General features: G+C 35.3%; 1 protein-coding gene across 1 annotated transcript in view; it reads right to left on the reverse strand.

Moving 5' to 3' along the window:
• The window catches only part of LOC150096343 (putative neutral ceramidase C), an 81,655-nt gene that overhangs the window by 42,565 nt on the left and 14,621 nt on the right, over positions 1–24,469 (reverse strand). The window contains exons 3-6 of the mRNA XM_090408812.1: positions 10,745–10,921; positions 7,555–7,682; positions 7,295–7,372; positions 2,849–2,969 (exon numbers count right to left, since the gene is read on the reverse strand). Coding sequence (XP_090264938.1) covers positions 2,849–2,969; positions 7,295–7,372; positions 7,555–7,682; positions 10,745–10,921 — 504 coding nt within the window. The remainder of the gene's footprint in view (positions 1–2,848; positions 2,970–7,294; positions 7,373–7,554; positions 7,683–10,744; positions 10,922–24,469) is intronic.

The raw sequence follows: 24,469 nt of genomic DNA on the forward strand, positions 1-24,469 counted from the left end.
GTTTAATTTAAATATTTCTCCATAATTTAATTTATCATTTACAGGAAGAGCTTTGTGAAATCAGAAAATATGACAAATGCTACACGAGCAGTGTAGCAGAATATTTGTAGCAGAATCATGAAATGAGAAGGCAGATTGCATCGTTACATGACTTGTGCGACGTCCAGTATCTGCTGTTTCCATAGGATTCCTTCAACGTGTTGCCAAGACAAGTGAGTGTGCTTCATAATTGTTTGGTACTCAGGCTATACACAGTGTGCTCCTTAAGTAATCAGATTGATTTTTGACAGGACAGCCTTTTGAATAAAAGTAACAAACGTGTTTATAGTTTTGACTGCTAGAATGTGTTGAAATCGCAAGGGCAACTTTCGAGTCAGTTGACGTAGTAGTTTTCCTGTGGCAACCGTTGAAGTAAGAAGGTGTGCGTGGAGCGTGTCAGAAATTGCGTTATGGAGCAAAGAGCTGTGATAAAATATCAATGTAACTTAGGAAAAACTGCTACAGAAGTGTATCAAGACCTAAAAAACGTTCACGGCGATGACTGTCTGAGCCAGGCACAGGTGTTCTGCTGGCTTTGAACGTTTAAAGAGGGGGGAGAGAGAGAGAGAGTCCCTGGATGAACTACGCTGTGGACAGCCAGTTTCTGCACGGACAAATGAAAATGTGGTGAAAGCTAGGGATATTGTTGCCCATGACAGGCGAATAACCACTAGGCTACTCGCTGTACATCTTGGTGTCGGTAAGGAAAGGGCCAGATTAATCTTAGAAAGAGATTTGCACAAGAGGAAGATTTGGTCGAGGTTTGTGACACACGAACACAGAGAGAGAGAACAGGGTTGCACGTTGTCGGAATTTCATCCATGCAGTTGATCAAGATCGTGATGCGTTGCAAAGAATTGTCACTGGTGATGAAAGTTAGTGTTTTCAGTTTGATCCGGAAACGAAACGCCAGAGCATGGAATGGTGGGGAACGTCTTTTCTCCGGCAGAAGAAAGTCAGGTTGCAAAAATTACGTGCCAAGACAATGGTCATTGTTTTCTTCGACGCTGCTGGAATGATCCACAGCGAATTTGTTCCTGAGGGCACCACAGTGAATGGTCAGTACTATTTAGGAGTAGTGCAACGTCTGTATGCTCACATGCGAAGTGTCAGGAAATAACTGTTCCACAACAACAGTTGGTTTCTGTTGCCCGACTACGCACCCGAGCACCTGTGCGCTATCTGTGAAGCAGTTCCTGGCTTCGAAGGCGATCTGTGTGATCGAACATTCCCCCCCCCCCACCACCACCACCACCATTTGCCAGGTTTGGCTCCGCAGACTTTTTCCTCTTCCCAAAGATGAAGCGGTCCTTGAAAGGGGGCACTTCAGCCACATTGAGGACATCCAACGCGGTGTGATCCCGACACTGAAGGAGGTTTCTGTTCAGGACTTTCACCGTGCCTTCCAACACCTCTACGATAGATGTAAAGTTGTGTGGAGTTGGATGGAGATTAATTTGAATCTGTGCAATTGACAATTCCAAATATAGTTCTTTGTTTTGATATAATAATTTTAGTCTCATTACTTAACTGCATACCGTGTACATAATAATGACGATATGATACATTGAAGTATTTTAATGGATACTTTGCAAGGGAAGTCAACTTATTTGGTACTACTGTTCATATTCATTCATAGATCTTTGACCACAACTTGGTCTGTTGAACGACACTCCACACTAGAGAAAAGAACGAAGAACAGGATAATCATCTTTGATTTGGAATCACTGATCGTGAGGGGATTTATTTTATTAATATTTTGGTGCTTGCTTTTGAAATGGTCATTTTGTTAGCTTGATTTGCAGAGACTTTTAAATTAAAATTTATGCTCTTTTAGGCGAAAATAATTTCATCAAATCTCAATGAAAAAACCAGTAAGGTAGAGAGAGTCATTACTAACTTCTAAAATGGAGACCCTCATGGTTTCATCTTGAACCTTATTCCTCTTCCTTCGAAAAACTACCGGGGAAGAACATTTCCAGAGCATTCTTTAGAATAATCGAATATTCATATAAGTAAATACAATTTTGAATGGAAAGTCTTAGTGCTTCGGTCATGGTGATTAAATAATTCAGAAGTATATTTTTCAAGTAGACCAACTGATGTTTCTGCCGCTGAACTGGCTGTATTTTGCACATACCTGATTTGAGGAAGCTGATGGTATGGTATGGTTTTGGAAACTTCATCAATAATCAAAACAATTCACTGAAAATAATTAATAATTTCCTACGAATTCCTTTTCACAATTCAACGTTTTTTTTTTTTTCATGTCAGAAGTATTATTTTTATATTTCCCAAGAGCATCTGGTAATGACCAAGAGATAAACAACGTGAGCAAATAGACGTAGCCGTTGAAGAATTTGGCAATTATTTTTTGTACTATTTTACAATGTTATGTAATATCTACATACTACTTGATAGCCGAGTTGGTGATACCATTCGATACAGGATAAGTTTTGATTTTCATTTGATATTTAGTGGAAGTTTTCATATAAAAATCAATATTTAACTTCCACCTTGACAATTTCTCAGTAATTCGCGATTTGCACCAACGTTTTTGGTGCAAATCGCGAGATTATGGTAGATATAGGACTTATTCTCTAAGGTTGGACAATTCTAAGGCTCTAAAATTCGATGAGACCTATAATTATTAGAATATATCATGGTACATTTAGTAAGTACAGTACTTATTTTTTCCCCCTAGAAACTATCCCATTCCATGTCTATGTACTCTCAGTAACTAAATAGAAAAACATTCGCTGGTATCACTTATTATTAGAATATATGATGAATAAATAGAATAGTATACCTTTCCAATTAGACTGTTTCCATTCATGTCGTTTTCAAAGAGAATAGAAGCATAACCCTTGTTATCTCCACTGATGAGACGATTTGTGTTGTTCATACTAGTGCAGTGGACAGCAAACCAGCTACAAACATATTAAAAACATCGAATTTAGTGCACCAGAGAATTAAAACCAACAACACCGTAATCTGAATACTAAATCTGAAATTTTTTTCTTTTTATTTTTTAGTATTCCTGTACTAAAGAATTTTTAGGTAAATTAACAGTTTCTAATAACTCTATGAACATTGAAGCTTTCCTAAAACGAGAATAAAATACACTTAAAGGAATTATCTTGAATTTTTGAAACATAAAAAATTTATTCTAAGCAAGAGTATACCAAGAGATACTTTGTTAGAAACTGCAGCATGTCAGTGGCCATAATCACCATGTAATTGTTATTGGATGATGGGTTCAGTTGCTTAATTGCTGCAAAGGGAAAGCTTTAGTCTTGTGTTGGAGAACCAAGACGATGATGAGGCATTTATAAAATCTGATGCATGTAACATCATGCTTTAAGGGTGATTACACTTTAGTTTCTTGTAAACAACTAACGTATTGCATATTACATAGATGAAAATTACGAACTATTTTCGTCCATCTGTATTAAGAGATTTGTTTTGTTTATCATATTTTAGTAATGATCTTAAGTTGGTATGTGCTGAGTGTATAAGTTGCAGAAAATCAGTAAAATAATTTTCAATATAATTCAGCTTTGTAAATAGTCAAAATAGCTGCCTCCTCTTATGAAGTAAGAGCAGGCATTTTAAATATCTACTGTTCTAAGTAGATATTTAATTATTTTTTTTTTTTTTGCATTTTTTGGGGAGGAGGGAGGGAGGGGAACAGTGATTTTCTACAACGGAAAGTCTTTTTTGATAATATTACATTTTTTAAAATTGATTTTTAAAAGCATTTTTCATTTTATTGATAAAAAAAACAGCATATATGTATGTAATAATCATGTTAACCATTTTCAGTATTTTCATAGTTTTCTGCGTTACAGATTAATGTGGAAGAGGTTTTTCATGAGATGGACGAGAAAGAACAAAAAACCATCCTTGCCAACTGTATAATGAAGGTATAAGATGAGCAGGGGACGGGGGAGTGAGAAGTAAGTTTTTTGCATGGAGAGTGGTGAATGATTGGAATGCACTGCCTAGGAGTGTTGGGAGTGAGGAGACGCTGAATGTGCTTAGGGCGGTACTTAGGATGAGTTATGTATGTGTCAACGGGACTTCCCACGATGAATATTTTGAACCCCATCTGGTCTGATGACGGTAATAGTAATAATGTCGGAGGGATGAAGTTACTTCAATGAAGTCAACCCAAACTTCATAACTGAAACAGCATAATTAACGTGGAATTAGTTTACGAGTTTTAAGAAAATATTTAAAATAAATAGCCGGCCTGGATGGCCGAGTGGTTAGCGTATCCGCTCTCCAGCTAAAAGGCTGCAGGTTCGAATCCCACCGTGGGCATGGATGTTTGTGATTGTCTGTGGAAATACTAATAGTGGTGGTCGGCGGTAGATGGTGTTGGTGTAGATGATGAAAGTAGATGCGGCTGGTGTGGTAGAGTAGGTTCCCTCCCTCGATGAGTCTAGGCTCCCTGAGGTGTCATGTAATAAAAATAAAATTATCGAATTAGGTTTAAGTCATCTTCCAGTTACGTATTAGGCCAAATACAATAGTTGTGATGGGAATTGTTTGGCCTGATGCGATATGTTTCTTAAACCTAATCTAAAATTGGGATAGAAAAATGAATGCTGATTAAATTGATATCACTTGAGTTTTTCAGAATCAGGAAAAATCTCTAATTTTTTTTTATGAGACTAAGAAGTTCATCTTCACTTAACTCCTTTTAAATAATCATTGCACCCTGGAGGGCATTCGAACCAAGGCCTTTTCAACCAAGTCTCGTTCTTTTTACTGAGCTACGGAGGCGATTAGATCCAAGTCACTGAGTCTTAAGATTCTTTTAGTACTAATGTCAATGCACTATTACTTCCTATTGCAATTTAGATTCTGTTGCTTCTACAGGATACACGACAAAGTCCATTGTTATAACAAATGATTGCGATAATGCAAACAAATCTGTGTAATCTTCTACATAATAGGGATAGGTACTGAAGCGAAAGCTAGTATTAAGTTGTTCGAAAGGATAGTTAATATCATTTCAAATAACTTAATATAAGTCATCAACTACACGAACGTTTTCTCTAAGATTTTTTTTTTTTTCAGTTCTCTAGTTAGTCGATCTTTGGCATAAGCAAGTAAGATTTTTCCTCAACTCAAAAAATCGACTGTAGAATTCACCCTATTTCAGACAGCAATATATACCTATTAGGATTTAGGACTACAAGGTATCGATAGTTGGCTTCTGTAAATCGACCTCTTGAAATTATAAATAGCCTTGAACTAAGTTATCACTGATGACTTATGGTGGAGACTGGCTGCCCACCAATCTTCCAAAAGTTAGGCTAAAGGAGTTCTTATTTCCTTTGGGAACAAAAGGCGTTAGTGAATTTTATTATTTTTATTTTATTAAGATCCGATGCCGTTTTCTCTTACAGCTTGAAGTTTTATAGGGCGCATATTAGATTGAGTTCAATTATTGTTCTTTATACATCATATGTTACAATTAATATAGTCGACTTGCACTTTGAGAAAAGTCATTACCTCGATTTTTATATACCGTTACTTGTATACTACATTTGTGATGAATGATAGTTCACTATTAATTCTTATAGACTAATGACTAGGTTTTCCTATTATTCTAATCCAGCAGATGTGAAAACTAGACTGGGTTTATTTTTGTTAATGAACAAACTGCTGTATAGTACATGTGTTTAGAACCAGGTTTCTCTACCTTGATGCGTAAAGATCCTTGATGCATAAATAATAGACAGTTAATCCAGTATTGCAAATGTACTTGCTGAATCAATTAAGCCGACTTCTCTTGCCTGTCATTACTCACAATGCTGCGAGGTTACTCCTCCGAAATTTACAATTTCTTCCAATTTGCTCAATGTAAATCCTTCCACAAGAACAGCATACTTTAGTAGAACACTTAGTTGCTATGAGAAATGATTGCTGTCAGCAAAACTGAGAAGAAATAAAGATGATTTTAAGAATAAAAGAAGACATGCTCAGTCATCTTAAACTCTGAATACCACCGAAAAAAAAAAACCCTTCTTACTCCGTTATTTCAGCAGAGAAAACCGAAACCAAACAAAAAATTATAGATGGAGAATTAATATTAAATATCTCACAAAAGGACACTTTAATCATTCTCACTAAACTTAGGACTATATTTACGATTGAAATATAGTCATGTCAAAAAAATAATGTCTATCTAGATTAGTAGTTTGGTGTTAAAATTCTCCATGATTTTTTTTTATATAAAAACATTTAAGCAGTTAAAAAGTAGCAAAATCCTGAAATAAGTAAGAAAAATAGCCATTACATCATCAAACAAGTGACCATCTTCCTTTGTGTGTCTATAAGTTACAACGCCAGTGAAGGAGAAAAGCATATCTAATACGGTGAGTGTGGAGAATATAGTTGAAACTGAACCGTCCCTTGAAATATACCAGCACGAACACGTGAGGCACGAAAATTATACCGTGCGACTCACGATGTATACGACTTGTAATAAAAAATTACATAAAATTGACAAAAATATATAAAGTTACAAGTCGTATACATCGTGAGTCGAGGACTGACTACACGGTATAATTGTGATCCTCCAAACTTAACTGTAAAGATGCAAATTTAAAAGTAAAAATGAAAAATAATAACTTCAGCAACAGTATGGTTATACACCTTTTATACCCTTATAGGGAGTAGGAGAAGCCTTTTAATCCATTCTAGCTTTTGGAGATTGATTGATAGCTAATCAGAGATAGCTGGCCCAAGACTATCACTAATTATAAGCAGCAACCGATGAAGAGACGGGACAACAAGTTTTGCCCTATCTTTGTATCTACCCCAACAGGATATGTTACTGTCTGAAATAATGTAGGTTCTACGGTCGATTTTCTTCAGTTGACGGGACCAAAAGTCTGATTTCCCGCACCAGCGATCGATTAACTCAGAAACTGGTTGAAGAAACGTTTAGAAAAAGTTCGAACTGACTTGAACTTAAGACGGCCTAGCGCAGAGGATGCAAGCGCCACTTCCACTGAGCTACACGTGCCAGTGACAAATCGCGCTCACATTTTTTTGTTTTTTGTTTTTTTACAAAGCAGGCATACTTAGCTGAGTGCACCTATTTTGTATTGAAACATCGCTTTATTTGTAGTGACAGGTATCAGCGAGAACAGCTGCATTCTATAAATATTTCTCTCATCAATTTAAGCATCTTTAAGTAAATATTTAAAGAATTACGTAGTTTCAAAATACTTACTTTATCATCCCTAGAGGAACGTTGTTAATATCAGTAAACTTGAGAAGTACCATCGTTGTATCTACATTGCTTGAGTACCTTTATTTGAAAGATAAATAATTATTGATATCGGAGTTAACTAATTCTAAAATTGTTTGTTATTACTCAGTTGATTCGATTACAAAAATGTAACTGCCACCTTTTATATTCTTTTGTGATGTTTTAAGCGTTGAAAATAAAAAGTACGTTTAGTGAGATGTTTAGGTAAATCATGAACAAACCTTAATTTTTCTTCTTCGGGATTGTTTTCGTAGGCTGAAGGACTTCTGTTGATGCTTGCATTATATAGGTCTCCCTGGTTCCAAAATATATATCCTGGTTTCATATTTTTATGGGCACGATCGATACTCTAAGGAAAGTTAAAGCGTATGGTTATACGTTGACAAGACTAGATAGAGGGAAAGATTTTATAGAATAATAAATTAGCTATATTCATTTTCCACATGCTAGATCCCCCCCCCCCCTTCCCATCACGGAAAATATCAGGTAGTAGTTAACATCGGCTTACAGCAGTGGTTTCCAAACGTTTTTCGTCAAAAGTAATGGCTCATATTTTCACGACACTGATACTTGGATCACATTTTTACATCTCGATCCTTGTCATTCATATAATACGGAAGTAAAGACTTGGCTTTTATGCTTGCACCTACATCATTAACTTGATACATCGCTTCATGTTAGTTGGTTCCAGAATTTCGAAAAATCTTCCAGGACGAAGCATAAATTTGGGTCCCCTTGTTCATCGGCACTTTGGATGATTTTTCAGGCAGGTGTACAAGTGTCGCTGCTCCAAGGCAGGTATGACTTTGCTCAGGCAACAAAACATTAAAATACCTGTTCAGCAAAATATCAAATATTCAGCCATATTATATTCAAAAATGCATCCTTTCTAGTTTGTTTTATCAGACTATGAATAATAAACGTTTAATTTTCAGCTGTCTCGTTCATGGGTTGAAGATATTTTCATATCGTCATCTCATCTTTCCCATCTTATTTAGAGAATATGAAATTTTTCTTGACTTCTAGTTTGAGAATTATTATTTTAGAGAAGTATATTTCACTTTCCAAATGTTTTGAGAGACCACGAAAAAAATATCACGTAAAACATAAGTAACATTACTAAGGAGATTAACTTATTTTGTCAAACTTGTTTTTAATCAATGATATTTTTAATACTAGTTTGATTTAATGCAATGCAAAAATATTAAGAAACTACATTGAAATATTTCAGTATTTTTATGATAATATAACTGCCAAACTTGCCTAAACTGCAAATTAATCCACAAGAGCAGAGAGTACACGTCTCTCCCTACCCCGATGACGTTGATTGATCCCAATATTTGATATTTCGTTTTGAAAACTAATAGTTGAATTTTGCGCATGGTCCGAAAATTCCAATTTATCAACTTCTTTTTTTAGGTGTACGAGGGTTGTTTGAAACGTTCGGCAAAAAAATAAGTTAATCATGTTTGTTTTGGAAAAAATCATCTTTATTTCTCAACATAGTCTCCATCGAGGTCTACACATTTGGTCCAGCGAGTTTCCAATTTTTTCATCCCATCTAAAAAGTAGAATTTGTCAAATTGTGCAAAATAGTCATAGACAGCTTTGATGACATCCTCGTTGGAAGAAAGTTTTTCCCACCGAGCCCCAAATTTTTATGTTTGGGAACAAGAAGTCACACGACTTCTTCTTGTTCTGGAGAATACGGTGGATGTGGAACCAATTTGAATCTCAATTCGTGCAATTTTGCCATTGAGACGGCCGATGTGTGGGACAGTGCATTGTCATGATGAAAGAGCATTTTTATGTGCACCAATCTCGGCCGTTTTTTCTTCAGTTCTTCTTTTAAACGGTCCAACAATGACGCATAATAGACTCCTGTTATTGTCTTACCCTTTTCCAAATAGTCTATCATGATAATTCCTTGGGAATCTCAAAAAACAGTAGCCATCACTTTCCCAGCTGACAAAACGGTCTTCGCTTTTTTCGGTGCTCTTTCACAGGGCATTGTCCACTGTTTTGACTGCTCCTTGGAATCAGGTGTGTGGTGGTGGTGGATCCAAGTTTCGTCTGCAGTCATAAATCGACGCAAACAATTCTGCGAATTGCAAAAAGACATTCCAAACACTGCGCTGAAATGTCTTTTAGCATGCGTTTTTGATTGACAGTCAACAATCGGGGCACCCATCACGCACACAGCTTTTTCCTGTGCAATTTTTCGTGCAGAATATTATACACCCATTCAGTTGAGATGCCTACAATCTCAGCAACCTCATGTACTTTCACTCGGCGGTCTTCCATAACGATACCATGGATTTTGTCAATCATTTTCTTCATAGTGACCCCCAGTCGGGCGTCCGCTTCATCTTCGATGGACTTACGACCACATTTAAACTCATTTATCCAAAAATAAATAGCCTTTAATGCTGGTGCAGAGTCCCCATGAACTTCATTTAACTCGGCTTTGATCTGTGCGGGCGTACACTTCTTCAATTAAAAGCGTTTTATCACTGCACGAAACTCGTTTTTCTCCATTTTTATGAAAAATGTGAACAGGGTCATTTTAACTGTTTGCCAAACGAGAACTACCTGTCGCACGTACCTAAAATTTTGCTAGGGGTCATTAAAGATGATGCGTGTCGACACTGGTATAAATGAACGAACTGTGTTGCCGTCAATTGGAAATTCACCAAACTTTTCAAACAACCCTCGTAAGTGTAATAATTCAGAAGAATTGTTACACTCTAGAACTTTAGTTCTGGAATATATTTATTTTGTTTCGTAATAAATGTTATTTGCATAGTTCAAAAACCACCAATATTTTCTGTGACAATTTCTAGTTTTTTGTTCTTTCTTTTTCTTGATAGCAGTCGCTTAAAGCTGTTTATTAAAATTCATTGCAAATAGCTGAATTCCTACAGATGTTTTGCTTCAGTATAACACTTCTGCATGATTTGATTGGATTCTTCATGACTTTATTATGATAATCCCAAAGCAGCTGAAGCATAGCCGAATTCATCGATCTGTGAATGGTATATGCGTAAATATTTTTTGTTGTTAATGCAGTATTGAAATTACGAAATTCACTTCTGCCATATTCGCTTTGACGGTAGCTAAGTAAAACAAATTATGTACAAATTATTAAAAGTATAATTTTTATACTGAATTCTAAAGTATTACTACAGAGTCTTATTTAAGATTTTGTGTTTCTGGCACTGTTCGTTGTGTGTGTGTGTTTGTGTGTTGATGCAGTATGAAACTGTATCTGTATTAAACAGATATTTATTATCTGTTTAAGCCGACATTAACTTTTGGCAGTTGCACTCATGTTATAAGTTTACGTTTCGATGTACGCTAAATTAAAATCTGATAATCTTCAGAATTGATATAAACTGTTACACAACATACCGTCAATATTCCTTCAACATAGCCGTTAAGCGTTTGCTTGATGAATCCTTGAGAAGGAATTATATAAAGTACGTATTGTAAGAAGCCTCCTGGTCCCGAGTGGGTATGAGTTCCACTGATACATACATTTTGTTCTGTATACAGATCTCCATATTTTTCTTTTAAGCGCTTCACTACCTAAAAGGTAAAAGTGAATAATATTTAGAATAGTAAAAAGTGAATAATATTGTGAAACGCTAACAGTAGCACTTCACGATGCTACTGTTAGCATAATTTCAGAATGATAACAACAGCTGTCATTCTGAAATTATGCATCAGCAAGTTACATGGGAATTTCACAGTATTTTTTCTACTGTTAACATTGTGAAACTAGCAACAGCTGTCACTGGTGCATAATTTCAGAACGACGTTGTGGCCACGTTAAATAATCTTGCTATCATTATCGTCAATGTTTTAAACTAATACCTTTTTTTTAAGTATTTACACACTCTTTTTTAAGTTCACAAACCAGCAAATACCTTTCGTATTAATAAAAATAAATTTATACAGTTTTCCCTATAAAATTGGAATCATCTTTCTAGGATGATTCATTCTTTAATTTTTAGCGACATGGTTTGAATTTGTCTAAATGCTTACAAAAATGACTGGTGACAATTAGAAACTTAAATTATTACAGAACCGTGTCAGTGTCGTCGACAATGTTACAGAGATTAAAAATAATGACAAGAAAAAAACCGTATCATGTATTTTAATGAGTGTTTTAACAAGACAATTTATCAGTTTGTTATATTATATGAATATTCTGTTCAGGTTAATATTATCATGAAATTTTATGGTAGTAACAGTATATTAGTTTTTAGGTTCGTTATATAACAATGTGCAATGTCTGTTCTCCTTTGTCATATTTACCTCTTCATCTGTACGAGTTCGATTATACAAACTTTGGAGATATGTTATTGGATATCGCCATCATACTTTCATATCTGAGGCACATCTATGTGTGTGTGTAATTCAGCACGATAATGGGCCTCAACTATCGTTCCTGCCGAGGTGTTTGCGCACAACAATGTTTAATATATCTAGAATTACCCAACAACCTAAAAATATCCAACCTACGGCAATTCTATGTTCAGAGTCAGCTTGCTGATATCAAAGAGGGTTATTTGAGTTGTGCATTCTAGCAGGCTGACCGCAGAGGGGTCGTCAGCTAACGCTGGGCCTATGGAAAATAACTTACCAGGCCCTCTGAAGTGGAAAAAGAAACAACTTACGCCTAGACCTTTAGAAATCGCGGGCCCAGGGAACTTATCCCTTCTTGTCCGGGTTGACTGATTGTAATCGGTCAAATGACAGAGGCATGTTGGAATGTACAACGTATCATCGAGCTATATTCTGGGAATATTAGGAAGCGTTGAACTTCGTAAGGTTGACATTAAGGACTTGGGAGTCATATTATAATACAATCAAACATGAAATTTGGTATGCAGCATAGAAAATGTTGTAAAAATTGCTGATGGAATATAACTATATTATGAAGTATTTCGACAAAAATAAGTAATAATTAATGATGTACTTCCATATTCGATTGTTCTCTATCAGTAAAGGTCATTTGTTGGTATTTCTAGGTGTGTCGGGATTGAAATGCGATCAGAATTAGCTAATGAATTAAAATACATTAGCTAATTCAGAAGATTAAAAGTGATGCAAGTTTTGATTTCACCTGTTATGAAGAAACCAATGCTTGGAATCAAAAACGATCGTTGGTTCTTTCAGTTACCGCTTGTAATAAGGAGATCTACGGGATATACGTCTTCTACTGGAAAAGATCTGATTTCGATTCCGGTGAGAACTAGAGGAATCCTTATATAGACATTTTCAATTAAAGATATATTATCTATCTCATATGAAGGTAGCAAGGATTTTTTTTTTTTAAATTTTATTATCCAGGAAATTCCTGTTTTAGTTCAACAAAACAGACAATTCGGCCAGAGAGCATACTCAATTAAGAGACGAAAATAATATGTAGCGGATAGTAGATAGTGTGCAGACGCGGATCGTGGAGTGTAGAATGGCGATTAGTCATTGGACTCCATAGACGTTTTATATAATAATAATAATAATATTAAAGCAGAGTAAGATTTTCAGTCGGGGACGCATTACACCGAAGAGTCAGTTCTGTGTGGGCACCAATAGTATTTAATTGCAACTATCCTTTGTGTACGTCTATAATTTTCTTGAACTGATAACAAATTCTATCATTCTGTATGTTTTTGGGCTGTTAGTTAACGATGTTTTTGGTAATTGAAATAGTCCTATCTGCACAGCCCGCTTGGTAGCGCTGTCGCCAGACTTCGCTATTTGTTTTTCTACTGGAAAACTTATATGTTCTCATTCCATCTAGAACGTGAAGAATCTTTATAAGATCATTTGAGTCGAAGAGAAGATAGATCTCAAACGAAATTGGATAGGGAAAGAAGGGTAGTGCAACATTTATATTGAATAATTCGTTGAAGGGAATATATCTAACTGCCCTTTGATCAAGTTTATAATTTTCCGAGGCAGCAAAATCACAAATTTAATCAGAATGCCATGGGTGGGAGGGACAGACTTGACTAAATACTAAATTTAGATCAAACGGTAAGGACGAGGGGGAAATCAGGAAATTTGAGTCTGAGGTCAGGATTACAAGAGTGAGGTGGTTATACAGCACAGACGGACGACTCCAGGCATATCTGAGCTGTTGTAATAAGGTCATCTAATGTGAGTTTTTACCATTTGCTCAGCTTAGTAATTAGTCTTTGATTTTTGATATTCTTCAAAGACAGCCTGTATACCTTAATTTAGGTATATTTTCCATGTCAATAGTCTGGAGGATATATCATATGAAGGCGTAATTTACCATCCATTTTTGTGAGGGATATATGGGGAATAGGGCATTTAATATCATTTGGTAAAAGGATAATGTATTTTTGTTAATCATATAATCAAAAAAAAAATCAGCTAACGCCTTTTTCTTCCTGTATATATATAAAGAGTAGGCGAGGCCGTTTTTAGCCCTATCTAACTTTTGGAGACTGAGTGGGCAGTTCAATCTCCACTGGTACCCAATCAGAGATAGCTGACCCAAGGCTATCACTAATTAAGCGGCACGCAGTGAAGAGTGACGGCTCAACGAGTGCCGCCATCTCGTGGTCCCTAACCCTAACACTCGTATTTTTAATGTCTGAAATAATGTGGGTTCTACGGTCGATTTTCTTGAGTTTACAGGACGAAAAACCCGAGTTTCCGGAAGAAAAACTAATAATATTAATATAATACTGACCTGGATTCCTTTTCCTTGGTATGTGCAAAGAATCTTAATGAATAATTAAAAATGTGCTAAATATTATTATTAATATAGCATCATATTGCATATATCAATAATATAGTAATAATATTAATATTACTTCATATGAATATTATTAATTTTTAATTAAAATGAATCTTATTATACTATATAGTTTATTTTATATTAATCTTTTTTATTTTACCACACAAACATGCATACAAAATCCTTAACATATTCACGGTGGTGATGTACTATTGACTTACAACTTTTCTTGAGTGGGGAATTACATGAAAAAATATCGCATTTCAATAAAATCTGTCCAGCCACAGGAGAGGAATAACACACACACACACACACACACACACACACACACACACACACACACACACACACACACACACACACACACACACACACACACACACACACACACACACACACACACACGAGAGAGAGAGAGAGAGAGAGAGAGAGAGATGCACCTTGTGACTCAGCTACGTATTGAGAAAGAAAATTATCCGCAGATAAAGATAAAAACGGCTTAAGCTAACACTGCTTCAAGTAAATTCTTTTAAAGCGAGGTGATTTCATCAGGCGATGAGATCTATTTACCACATAGGAGTACAGGTGGCATTTTCTCCAACTAGGAAAGATAAATTTTATAACGGCAGTATTTGCGAGGTTCGCCATTTGTGGAAACAGACCAAAGCACGTGAAGTAACATCACGATGGGCTACTCGCATACGGAGACAGACGACTACATCAGAATTACCGTAGTAATCCATAATGCACAGCACATTTCCTTTCTGACATTATTTCCGTGCATTATGAGAAGGATCACGGCCTGGACTGCTTTCAACTTTTATTGAGGTCTTCTCAGTGGGAGTTATCCCCTCGTTGAGATACGGTATCGACGGTAAAAGTCATGTTTACATATACCAAAATGATATATCGCCATATTATCAAGTACTCTCGATGGGTGACAGTTGTTGCCAGTTTTTCTTTCTGTCTCTCATTCAGAGTATTTTAATAATATGGTAACACACTAATTTCCTACTTGCACACCGTATATATGGAAACATGAAACCATTGATTTAGCTCTCGATATCTCCATGGGTCTAGCTACCGCTGACAGGACGCTAATAAAAATACTCGAGGTCTGGTTAGATGCATTAACAGTTTTGTCTGAGTATGCAAGTTATTCCGGCGCTTTTGCTGGGCTGATTTCATTCAAATTTAATATTTGAAATCCTTAAAAATTTCCAGGCATTCCACTTTTGTTTTAAATCGTACCTTTTAAAGGAGCTAAATGTCTATATTATCTGTTGCATTGACATTGCTCTGGCTTCGATAATGCTAGCTTAAGCTGGCGATACGTCGGCATGCAAATAATCAATTTAATTAGTGTAAATAATTAATTTAATAAATTATTTATTTTAATTATAGTTCCGCGTAGTTTTTGTTTCATCAACACAGCTACGGAAATTTGATTTTTTGTTTACTTCGCCCCCCCCCCCCCCAAAAGGATGATTGCAAACCTAGAGTACATTTTGTACCTATTTTTTTCTATTTTATCAATTTTATTTTATTTTTTTTTTCTATTTTTAATTTATTTTTTACATAGTCCGGAAACCCTGCTATAAAGACTAAAAGTGGAACTTTTTGGAGCCACTTCAGGTCTTTAATACGCAGGGTTGTGGTCTCACACCTGCGATGAAATTCATCGCCCAACTAAAAACAATCACAAACATCCATTGCTCACTGTGGGATTCGCACCCGCATCCTGTTGGTTGGTTAGTTGGAGAGCGGACGCTAACCATTTGGCCACCCAGGCCGGCAAATACGACCTTACAAACGGAGATGGCCACAGCTGCTTCAGATTTTCAGTAAGCGAGGTGATTTCATCAGGCGATGAGATCTATTTACCACCTAGGAGTACAGGTGGCATTTTCTCCAACTAGGAAAGATAAATTTTATAACGGTAGTATTTGCGAGGTTCGCCATTTGTGGAAACAGACCCCACCGCGGTAAGATAGGGTTGGCTTGACTGGGAAGGTTATGTTATACAGTACAACCTCATTATGTCTGAACAGAAGGTCCTCCGCCTCAGTTCAGCATCTCTCTCTCTCTCTCTCTCTTTGTTGTTATACAGGGTGACTTAAAGACAGGCCATTTCTACGACATATTAATGTTTCTGGCTGCAGCGCCCTAATTTCTGCACGAATGCTCTCCTTCAGCTGTTAGATTATCTGGGACTTGTTCACATACGCCTTTTCTTTCAAGTAGCTCCTTAGGAAAAAGTAGAGCGCGCGTAAGATCTACAGAACATGATGGCCAATTAATTGCTGATCTTTGAGAAGTTATTCACTCGCGTAAAACATGTCTTAATAGTTCATTGTGGTTCTTAGGATGTATGCATTACTGGGTTGTTAACTTTTCCATGATTAGTTTTCCAAATGTTCCTTAGAATACCTGAAAAAAATGAACAGACGAAGAGAATCTTCGTCTGTTCGTCCGTACGCAAGTTATTCCTAGTCACTGTCTAGAAGGATTTTAATGAAATTTGGAATTCTTAAACATTTGTCGACCAGTCTCAGTTTTGGATATATATATATATATATATATATATATATATATATCCAAATAAATAAAATATGTCGCATTCAGTGCTTCGGCAAAAATATCTAGATTTGATAAAAGGAACTATAACTTTTGACGCACTCAATCTCTTCTCGCAGCAAAGCTTCCACCATTAGATGCTGCTCTTTAAATACTGTACCTGAACAGTGACATTATGGCAATATTAACCACAAAAATTCAACTATGAATTGTTTCATAGTTGAATTATTGTGCTATGCTGCATATAAACAATTATAACAGCCTTCTAGGTGACGTTATACGGATATATGTACACGATGTTGTTGTTGTTGTTGACCAGTAAATTCACTTAAAGATTCTATAAACGCTCTCTTAAAGTCATTTCAACATTTCAATGACTCAAACCTTTAATAGAGCTATTTCATTTCGGTTTTAGTAATGGGACCATTTTAATAGTAAAATTAGGTAAAACAGAATTATGTGTACAGTATAGTAATGCATTGTATCAGTTTTTTTAATATATTTTTTATATGACTCCAACCCACTTATTATAATAGTAGTTAGGCTAAGGATTTCGTTTATTATTTTTTAAACTATTGTTATAATTTTTGGTTCTTTTATTTATTTTAACCTGATCCGAAAATTCTACTCTAGAAATCAAACACGAAACTCTTTCAAAACCTAATCTAGCCTTCAGTAAGCGGGGTGATTTTCTCGCACGGACAATGAAATTCATATTCTTATTTCCTTGTATATGCACTTCGTGTATGTGTGGCTTTTTATTAGATAAAATAATAGCAATCTTTTCAACTAATGAGGAGGTCACCATGCTTGGTTAATTAAAAGCTTTAAGAAAGAAATTATTTGTATTGTCATAATTAGGATAACCAGTTTCATATAGATTTCGAATTAATAAGAGTATTTTTCAGTTATTTTGACTACATTGTTTTATAATGAGTAATTCATATCGATTCCTGTTATTTTAATGTTTCCGAAGTAAACAGGAAATACTTTAGGCACTGAATATTAATATTAATCTTTGATGCTGAACCTTTTTGTGTCATGTTGTACTAGTATGTTAAATTGGAATAAATAATTTTTCTATGTATTTTTTAAATTTTAGGATTTCTAGGTTGCTCACTACTGTGAGTAAGCTATCTTTGAAGTATTTATTTCTTGGTTAAGTATAGGCGACTATGATATACCAGCACAGTAACGTGTTTGCACATTGAACCACCCACTTCGTTAGGCGACTGGTTGCAAGCTTCGACGTTATTTTTTCACCTCTCTCTCTTTCTCTCTCTCTCTCGCTCTCTCTCTCTCTCTCTCACACACACACTATAATAATGCAATGCATTTTTTTTGTATAAAAAAAGTCACTTGGAGAAAAATGTAGTAGTAGCTTTTAGTACGTAGAACACGACTCACTTCAGCCTGGTGTTTATTACTGAGTAATACCAAGATCGTATTATATTTCACTACGTTATAAATGAAACTTCGAGTTTAAAGTATCACATATTTCTAGTTGTCTAGTTATGTATGTTAATTACCATGTGAACTTCCTGATTACTGAGTTGAGAGGGCGTGTTATAATGTCAAGGGCATGGAATTGTGTTATTAATTGGACGCGCATCGGATCAGCGCATATAGACGGTTTGTTTCTAGAACGCTGAATGGATCTTTTTTTACTTGTACAGTGAATGAAAAACATGACATATAAATTATGTCGTCAGTGCTAGACAGAATTCAAATAAGCTAGTATTCGAACATCTTAGTAGTTATACCTGATGAAAGAGGGCAGTTATATGATGGTGGGAAGCTGATATACAAATCAGCGGTTTGTTTTAGTAGCCTTATTGAAAAAGAATTGTAGTTCAGTTAAATATTTCTCATTTTATACAATCTTCTTTTTATTACCCCATGTTATATACATTCTTTTTTCTATGTTGGGGGGACTCTATTTTAGTCATCATAACAAAAACATAATATCCATGACAAACAGCTCTTTATCAGTTACAAAGTACACCACAGCACTTTATTTAGAAAACATTTGGAAATACGTACGTTATCATCTTTATTGTGAACACGAATTATCTTCAATATACCATAAAAGTTTATTGTTTCATTATTTGTTATTGTTTTTATTTTGTTTTATTTTCATCAGTGGACATGTAATAGAAAATTACAATTTTCATCATCATCATCATCATTAAATTCCTGATATATATCCTCAAGAGGTGTGCAGGATCTTATGATAGTACTACATAAAAAGTTACATTTTTATTAACTTCCTATCAATAATTTACTCCCAGATTAGCCTATTATCTGCCAACATTCCAATATTATCGGATCTTATGTTTCTGTCTTCTACACTTTTTTTTTATTGTATGATTAGCAAAACAAGTGTTAAAGAACACTTGTTTTGCTAATCCTAGCCTTGCCCATTCGGTTTAAGTGACCATACCACCTGAGATTAGCTCTGCTAACGCATTCCTGGATGCTGACAATGTCAAGTTCTTTCCTAATATCCTTGTTTTTACTATGATATTGCCATTGATTGCCATCTGTTCATTCCCCTAATCTTTCTCAGGACTCTCATATGAGCTCTTTAATCTTTGGTGAAGTGTTTTATTTCTAACTTATGGAGCTCTCAGATCCATAAGTTAAAATTGGTTTGAACATTGTCTTGTATATAGCTAATTTAGTGTTTTGCTTAATTTCTCTCTTATTCCATATAAATGTATTCAATTGGCTTCTTACCACACCAGTTTTGCTAATTATGCTGTCTATTTCCAAATTTAATTTTCCATTTAGGAATTTGGCCGACCAAATGGTATTTTTATTATCTTAAACCACTACTCAAAATAATGATGATGGTTAAATAACATTTTTTCATAATGAAAATGGCATGTTGAAAAGAATATTAAAAATGAAATATGGTGCTGAGGATGATTGCATTCAAATATCAGAGATGGAAAGCTTAAAATTTCACTAAAAAACTGAATTGATTACTAATAAAGTTGTCACTAGTGAAACACTAAGTTTATTAAACAGACTGACCTGTTATGACCAAGTTAACTTAAGAAGTTTCACCATTCACCAAGACCTGGAATAAAAAATGAATCAGTGACGGCAGTCTTTACATCATTTGATTGATCACCAACGAAATCTGCGGAAATGCTCTGAAAAACTTGGAATGTAAAGTTACGCTGCACTTGCATTTGCCGAAGGATCTACTTTTATTCCTACCGTCCGGAATTTGTGCATGAGCTGTTATGGTCCAAATCAGAAGGAAGCACACTTAATTATAAATTGCATTAGATCATCTGCTCACTGAAGTGAATATTCACTTGAAATTGAGAATAATCCTCCATCTGTTATTATTTGGAAAGAAGGTAGTGCGAGGCATTTGTTTCTTTACTGGATTAATGAGGAACAAAGTTTGTTACCTGCAGATATTACAGAAATGGTCTGTTCCAGAATAAATACTTTCAGTTTCGAGGATTAATTTTGACGATATTAACAGAATCTCTCCTCATTTTGCTCTGGCAGTTAAAAATATCTCCATGTAACATCTACGAAAATGCACTTTCAATTTCGCTGGTCTGAACATATCTAAATCTTTCGACTTGGGACCACGCTGTAAAGTATCATCGAAAAGAATGTAAGAAGACAAACATCACAAATAACTGGCGAATAATTTTCAGTGCTTTTTAGAACACCGCACTGCACGCAAAGAATTATGAATCATCGTATTTAGCGACGCATCAATCTGGGTCTGTGTGTAGATGACAGTGGTGCCTACACAGATGCCACTGATGTTTGATATGTCAATGTACAATACTCACAATGGCTATAATTTACCATAATGTAAAATGTTTTCGCTACTTCGTTTCCGTGTGCTGGATAAATCCTGAGGTCACAGGACTTTGAAAAAGTTTCAAAATGTTATATTTTTAGCATTTGAATTATTTAATAATTTTTAACAAGGAAGAATAATCTAGACTGATAACGTTTGAATTAGTTGAACGGCGAGAATAAAACTTAAAAATCTTGTGATGCCTCTGCAGCTTGATGTGAAAATTATTTTAAAGAAAAACAGAATGGTTATTTAGATTAAACAGAGCAAGGCATAGGAAAATAATTCTTGTAGAGAAATAAGTTACGCAAAAATAAGGGCTTGTGTTTTCTCTGGGTACTGCGAGATTCAAAACAAAACAAAAAAAATGCTGGTATGGGATTCATTGCGTACATAACATTCCATACCAGTATATATAATTGTACTTTTTGGGCGGTATATTGATTAATTTAGCACAGCAACTCCACTAACTACTTGTTCCTGTTTATCGGCGAGTCTGAAACACCAGCATTGAAACGAATTGCACATGGCAGATCAGATAAACAATCTCTCCAAACATTCCACGTTTCTACTTATTAAAAAACCCATAGTCTGTTTTTTAATTTGCTTGCCATCACCCGTGGTCAATAAGCTGGACCAGCTAAATATTGTTTGGCTCGAAGTGACAGTTACGGTGAAGCTTCATTATTATTAATTTTTCGTCTTTCTCTTTGAGGATACATTTGGGCAGTTGAAAGAGCAATTCAACCAACGATACCACATCTATCAAGACAACAATTTATTATGCTCACTTACATAATTAAATTTTTATTACAAGAGAAACATTAATGCAAAACAATTACATAATAACATTAATTAAATGTTTGCTCTACGGGGATATCGCACGATAAAACTGTTTATAACTCTTCTAAATTTAAATTATAAGCTATGTCCGCCTCTATCGATGTAGTTGCTAGACCAACAAATTTATCTCGGATCATTGCTGTTCGCAAATAATTTTTAATCAGTTTAAACTTGGAAAAACTTCTTTCCGCACTTAACAGGAATTGTTAGCTTAGCAACGGTGCCAACCGCAATATGGCTGATCGAGCGCCCTTATTAAGCCGCACCGTGAGGCAGGCTGCCTCTGTGCTACACCCTGTCGACGGTACTGCAAACTCCCTTCAGTCACTTTCTCTTAGAAGCTCATCGACTCTTTCATAGGCATGGTGCAATTTCTTTTGTAGAATATAATTTGTTTTTGTGGGCGTTGCTCCACCGAACTGCTTATCCCCCACCATTCTTCCATCTTCTTCAAACATGTAAAAACACGAGTAGGTTCTGGTCAACATCCATATACTATAGCTCAGTTCAGTTTCAAACTTATTGACCAAACTTCTCATTCTCCTTTACATTTCATCTTCCTCTATTCTTTGGAACAGTTTTCTCCAGTAGCCTTTCCTCTAAGGATAACGATTTTCGGTTGTTCAAGAAACGCATCCACAGATTTCCTCTTTCTCCTTAAACACCTGTTATTTTATAGGTTTAAAGCTCTTCGTGTTTACATTGGTATAAAAAAAAGTCTATCTTTAATGACGCATTTTCACATTTTTATAGTGCAACACTTACAAACGTGCAAGCATGAATATTGGATTTGCCAAATGCTTTTTTATGTAAATCTCATTCATGAAAGGTAAATGTTTACATTTTGACCATGAAGTAAGCTATAACCTTGCTTTAGAGACACCAAACATGGAACATTTTTTCAAGCCACTTCAGGCGTCCCATAAGCAGAATGGTTATCTTACAAGGCGAACAATGATCTTGTACCGCCTAAAGACATTCACAAACATCCATGTCACAGTACAATTCGAACCCATCTCCTGTTGGTTGGAGAGCATTGATTCCTCCACTTGATCAACTAAGTGGTACAAAGCGTGAATTTAAAATAATGATATTAATGCAACTTAAATGTTTTCCTGTGCTATCTTTAATTCTATTTTCAGAAATAAAATTATGATAGGAGCTAATTGCAACAGTAGGAAAAATAAATGAAACAAAACACATTTTAAACGATTTTAACATAAGCTGTCTGCAGTGAAGAAAGTAGATATGATCAAATATATAAAATCAGCGTTGCAAAGTATGAAGATGAGCTGAAATTCTTTATTTTTACAAGTTTGTATCACGTGAACCACGAATGCAAGATTTTTGTGAATGTTGAGAGAACATTTCTAACCCTATCACAAGTTCTCTGAAAGCATTTCGTGTAAAAATAAACTAACTGATTAAAAAATTGTACTGTTGATTAAAAAAAATGTACTATTGCTGTACTGTTGATTAAAAAAAATGTACTATTGCTGTACTGTTGATTAAAAAAAATGACTTGTGCGAAGTACGAAGGAAGGTCTCTACAGAATGGGCAACGATGAAGTACTGTAACTTCATTTGGCAAAAGTAAATAGCTGTTTACAAAACAAAAAGTAAATAGTTGTTTTTAAGACAAACCACTGTTTGTCTTAAAATTTGATCTTTAGGAAATAAAAAAAAAAAAAAAAGAAGTTTGGCTTACAAAATCGTTAATTGACGAGCAGGAAATTCTCATTAACAGAAAAATATGCTTTATCGTGTATGTTCGAATTTGTATAGATAACGAAACGAGTTTTTGCATAAACTTGTTGTTTTTTTTGAGCTAGAATGAAGTCGATAGAAAAAAAGGGCTTATTAATTCTTTGTGCGATTTTTCTTTCCTCATGTTTTATGAATGAATGATTACTTAAAACTTGCTTAGCTTTTGTCATGTATAATGGTGCAGTTATGATGGTTAGTAAAAAAGTTAGGAGGTTGTCAAATTAATGCAAAAAAAATATCCTTCTTTGATTGTGTGTCATTACGCTAATCACAGATCAGAACTATCAGTTAGTGGTAACATTTACTGGTGTTAGTACAGGGTGTTCGGGATAAATTTGACAGTTTCGTAAGGAAAAAGAAAATCTTCTTTGTATCTATTAAATTTAATGAATTGACAAAAAAACATTACAGGCAGAGTTAATTACAATACTATCAACAAGATTTACTCAAAATAACCACCATTAGCATCGATCACAGCTTCAATTCTGCTTCGGAACCTCGAACAAGCTGATGCTACAGTCTCCCTGGGAAGGGCCGCAAAAACTGTTTTAATTTTATCCATTAACTGGGCTTTTGTATTACTGGAAGTGCGATTGGTGTCTTTTTCAACTGCGCCCCATACAAAATAATCCATGGGGTTAAGGTCTGGGGAGTTTGGAGGCCAAACATTTGGACTGGTGAAGTCGTAGAAATTTTCAGACAACCATTTTTGACTTTTCCCAGAGGTGTGGCAAGGGGCCGAATCCTGCTGCCATACATACGGCCTACCATTGGCTACCCTTGTTATCCAGGGCTTGACTACAGTTAGCAACTCCACGAACAAAGCCCGAATTCCAATGCCAGGGTTCTTCAACACCTGTTCCTGCAGATTTGCGAGGAATTCTGCTGTACGAACGCAATCAGATCGTCTGCTAGGGATCTTTCTTCTTGCTACATCCTCGTAGTCACCATTGCATGTCTCTAGTTCATGCCTGATTGTTTTTACTGTATTCAGGGAGCATTGGGCAGCAGTCGTAATATCCTTATTTTGATGGCGGGCACGAATCATCATGATACAAGTTATTCTCTTCCATGATTCAGGTGGGTTCCAGCTATCCATCCTTTCTGACATCTTGTATATGAATGAAGAAGGGTCCAAACTTTTAAATGAAGAGAAGTGTGTGTTAATACATGTAACTTACGGAAAAATATAATTAATTATAAATATGTCAAATTTATCCCGAACACCCTGTATATTTAAGGCGTTTATAAGCTTTATACCCCGTGTAATGCATCAACTAGAATGTTAGAGAATTAAAAACGTGTGTAAACGTTTCGTTTAATAAATTTG

Source organism: Typopeltis vanoorti, chromosome 19 (genome assembly GCF_054136105.1).
Source record: "Typopeltis vanoorti isolate ZY-2024b chromosome 19, IOZ_Tvanoo_1.0, whole genome shotgun sequence".
NCBI classification, from domain to species: domain Eukaryota; kingdom Metazoa; phylum Arthropoda; class Arachnida; order Uropygi; family Thelyphonidae; genus Typopeltis; species Typopeltis vanoorti.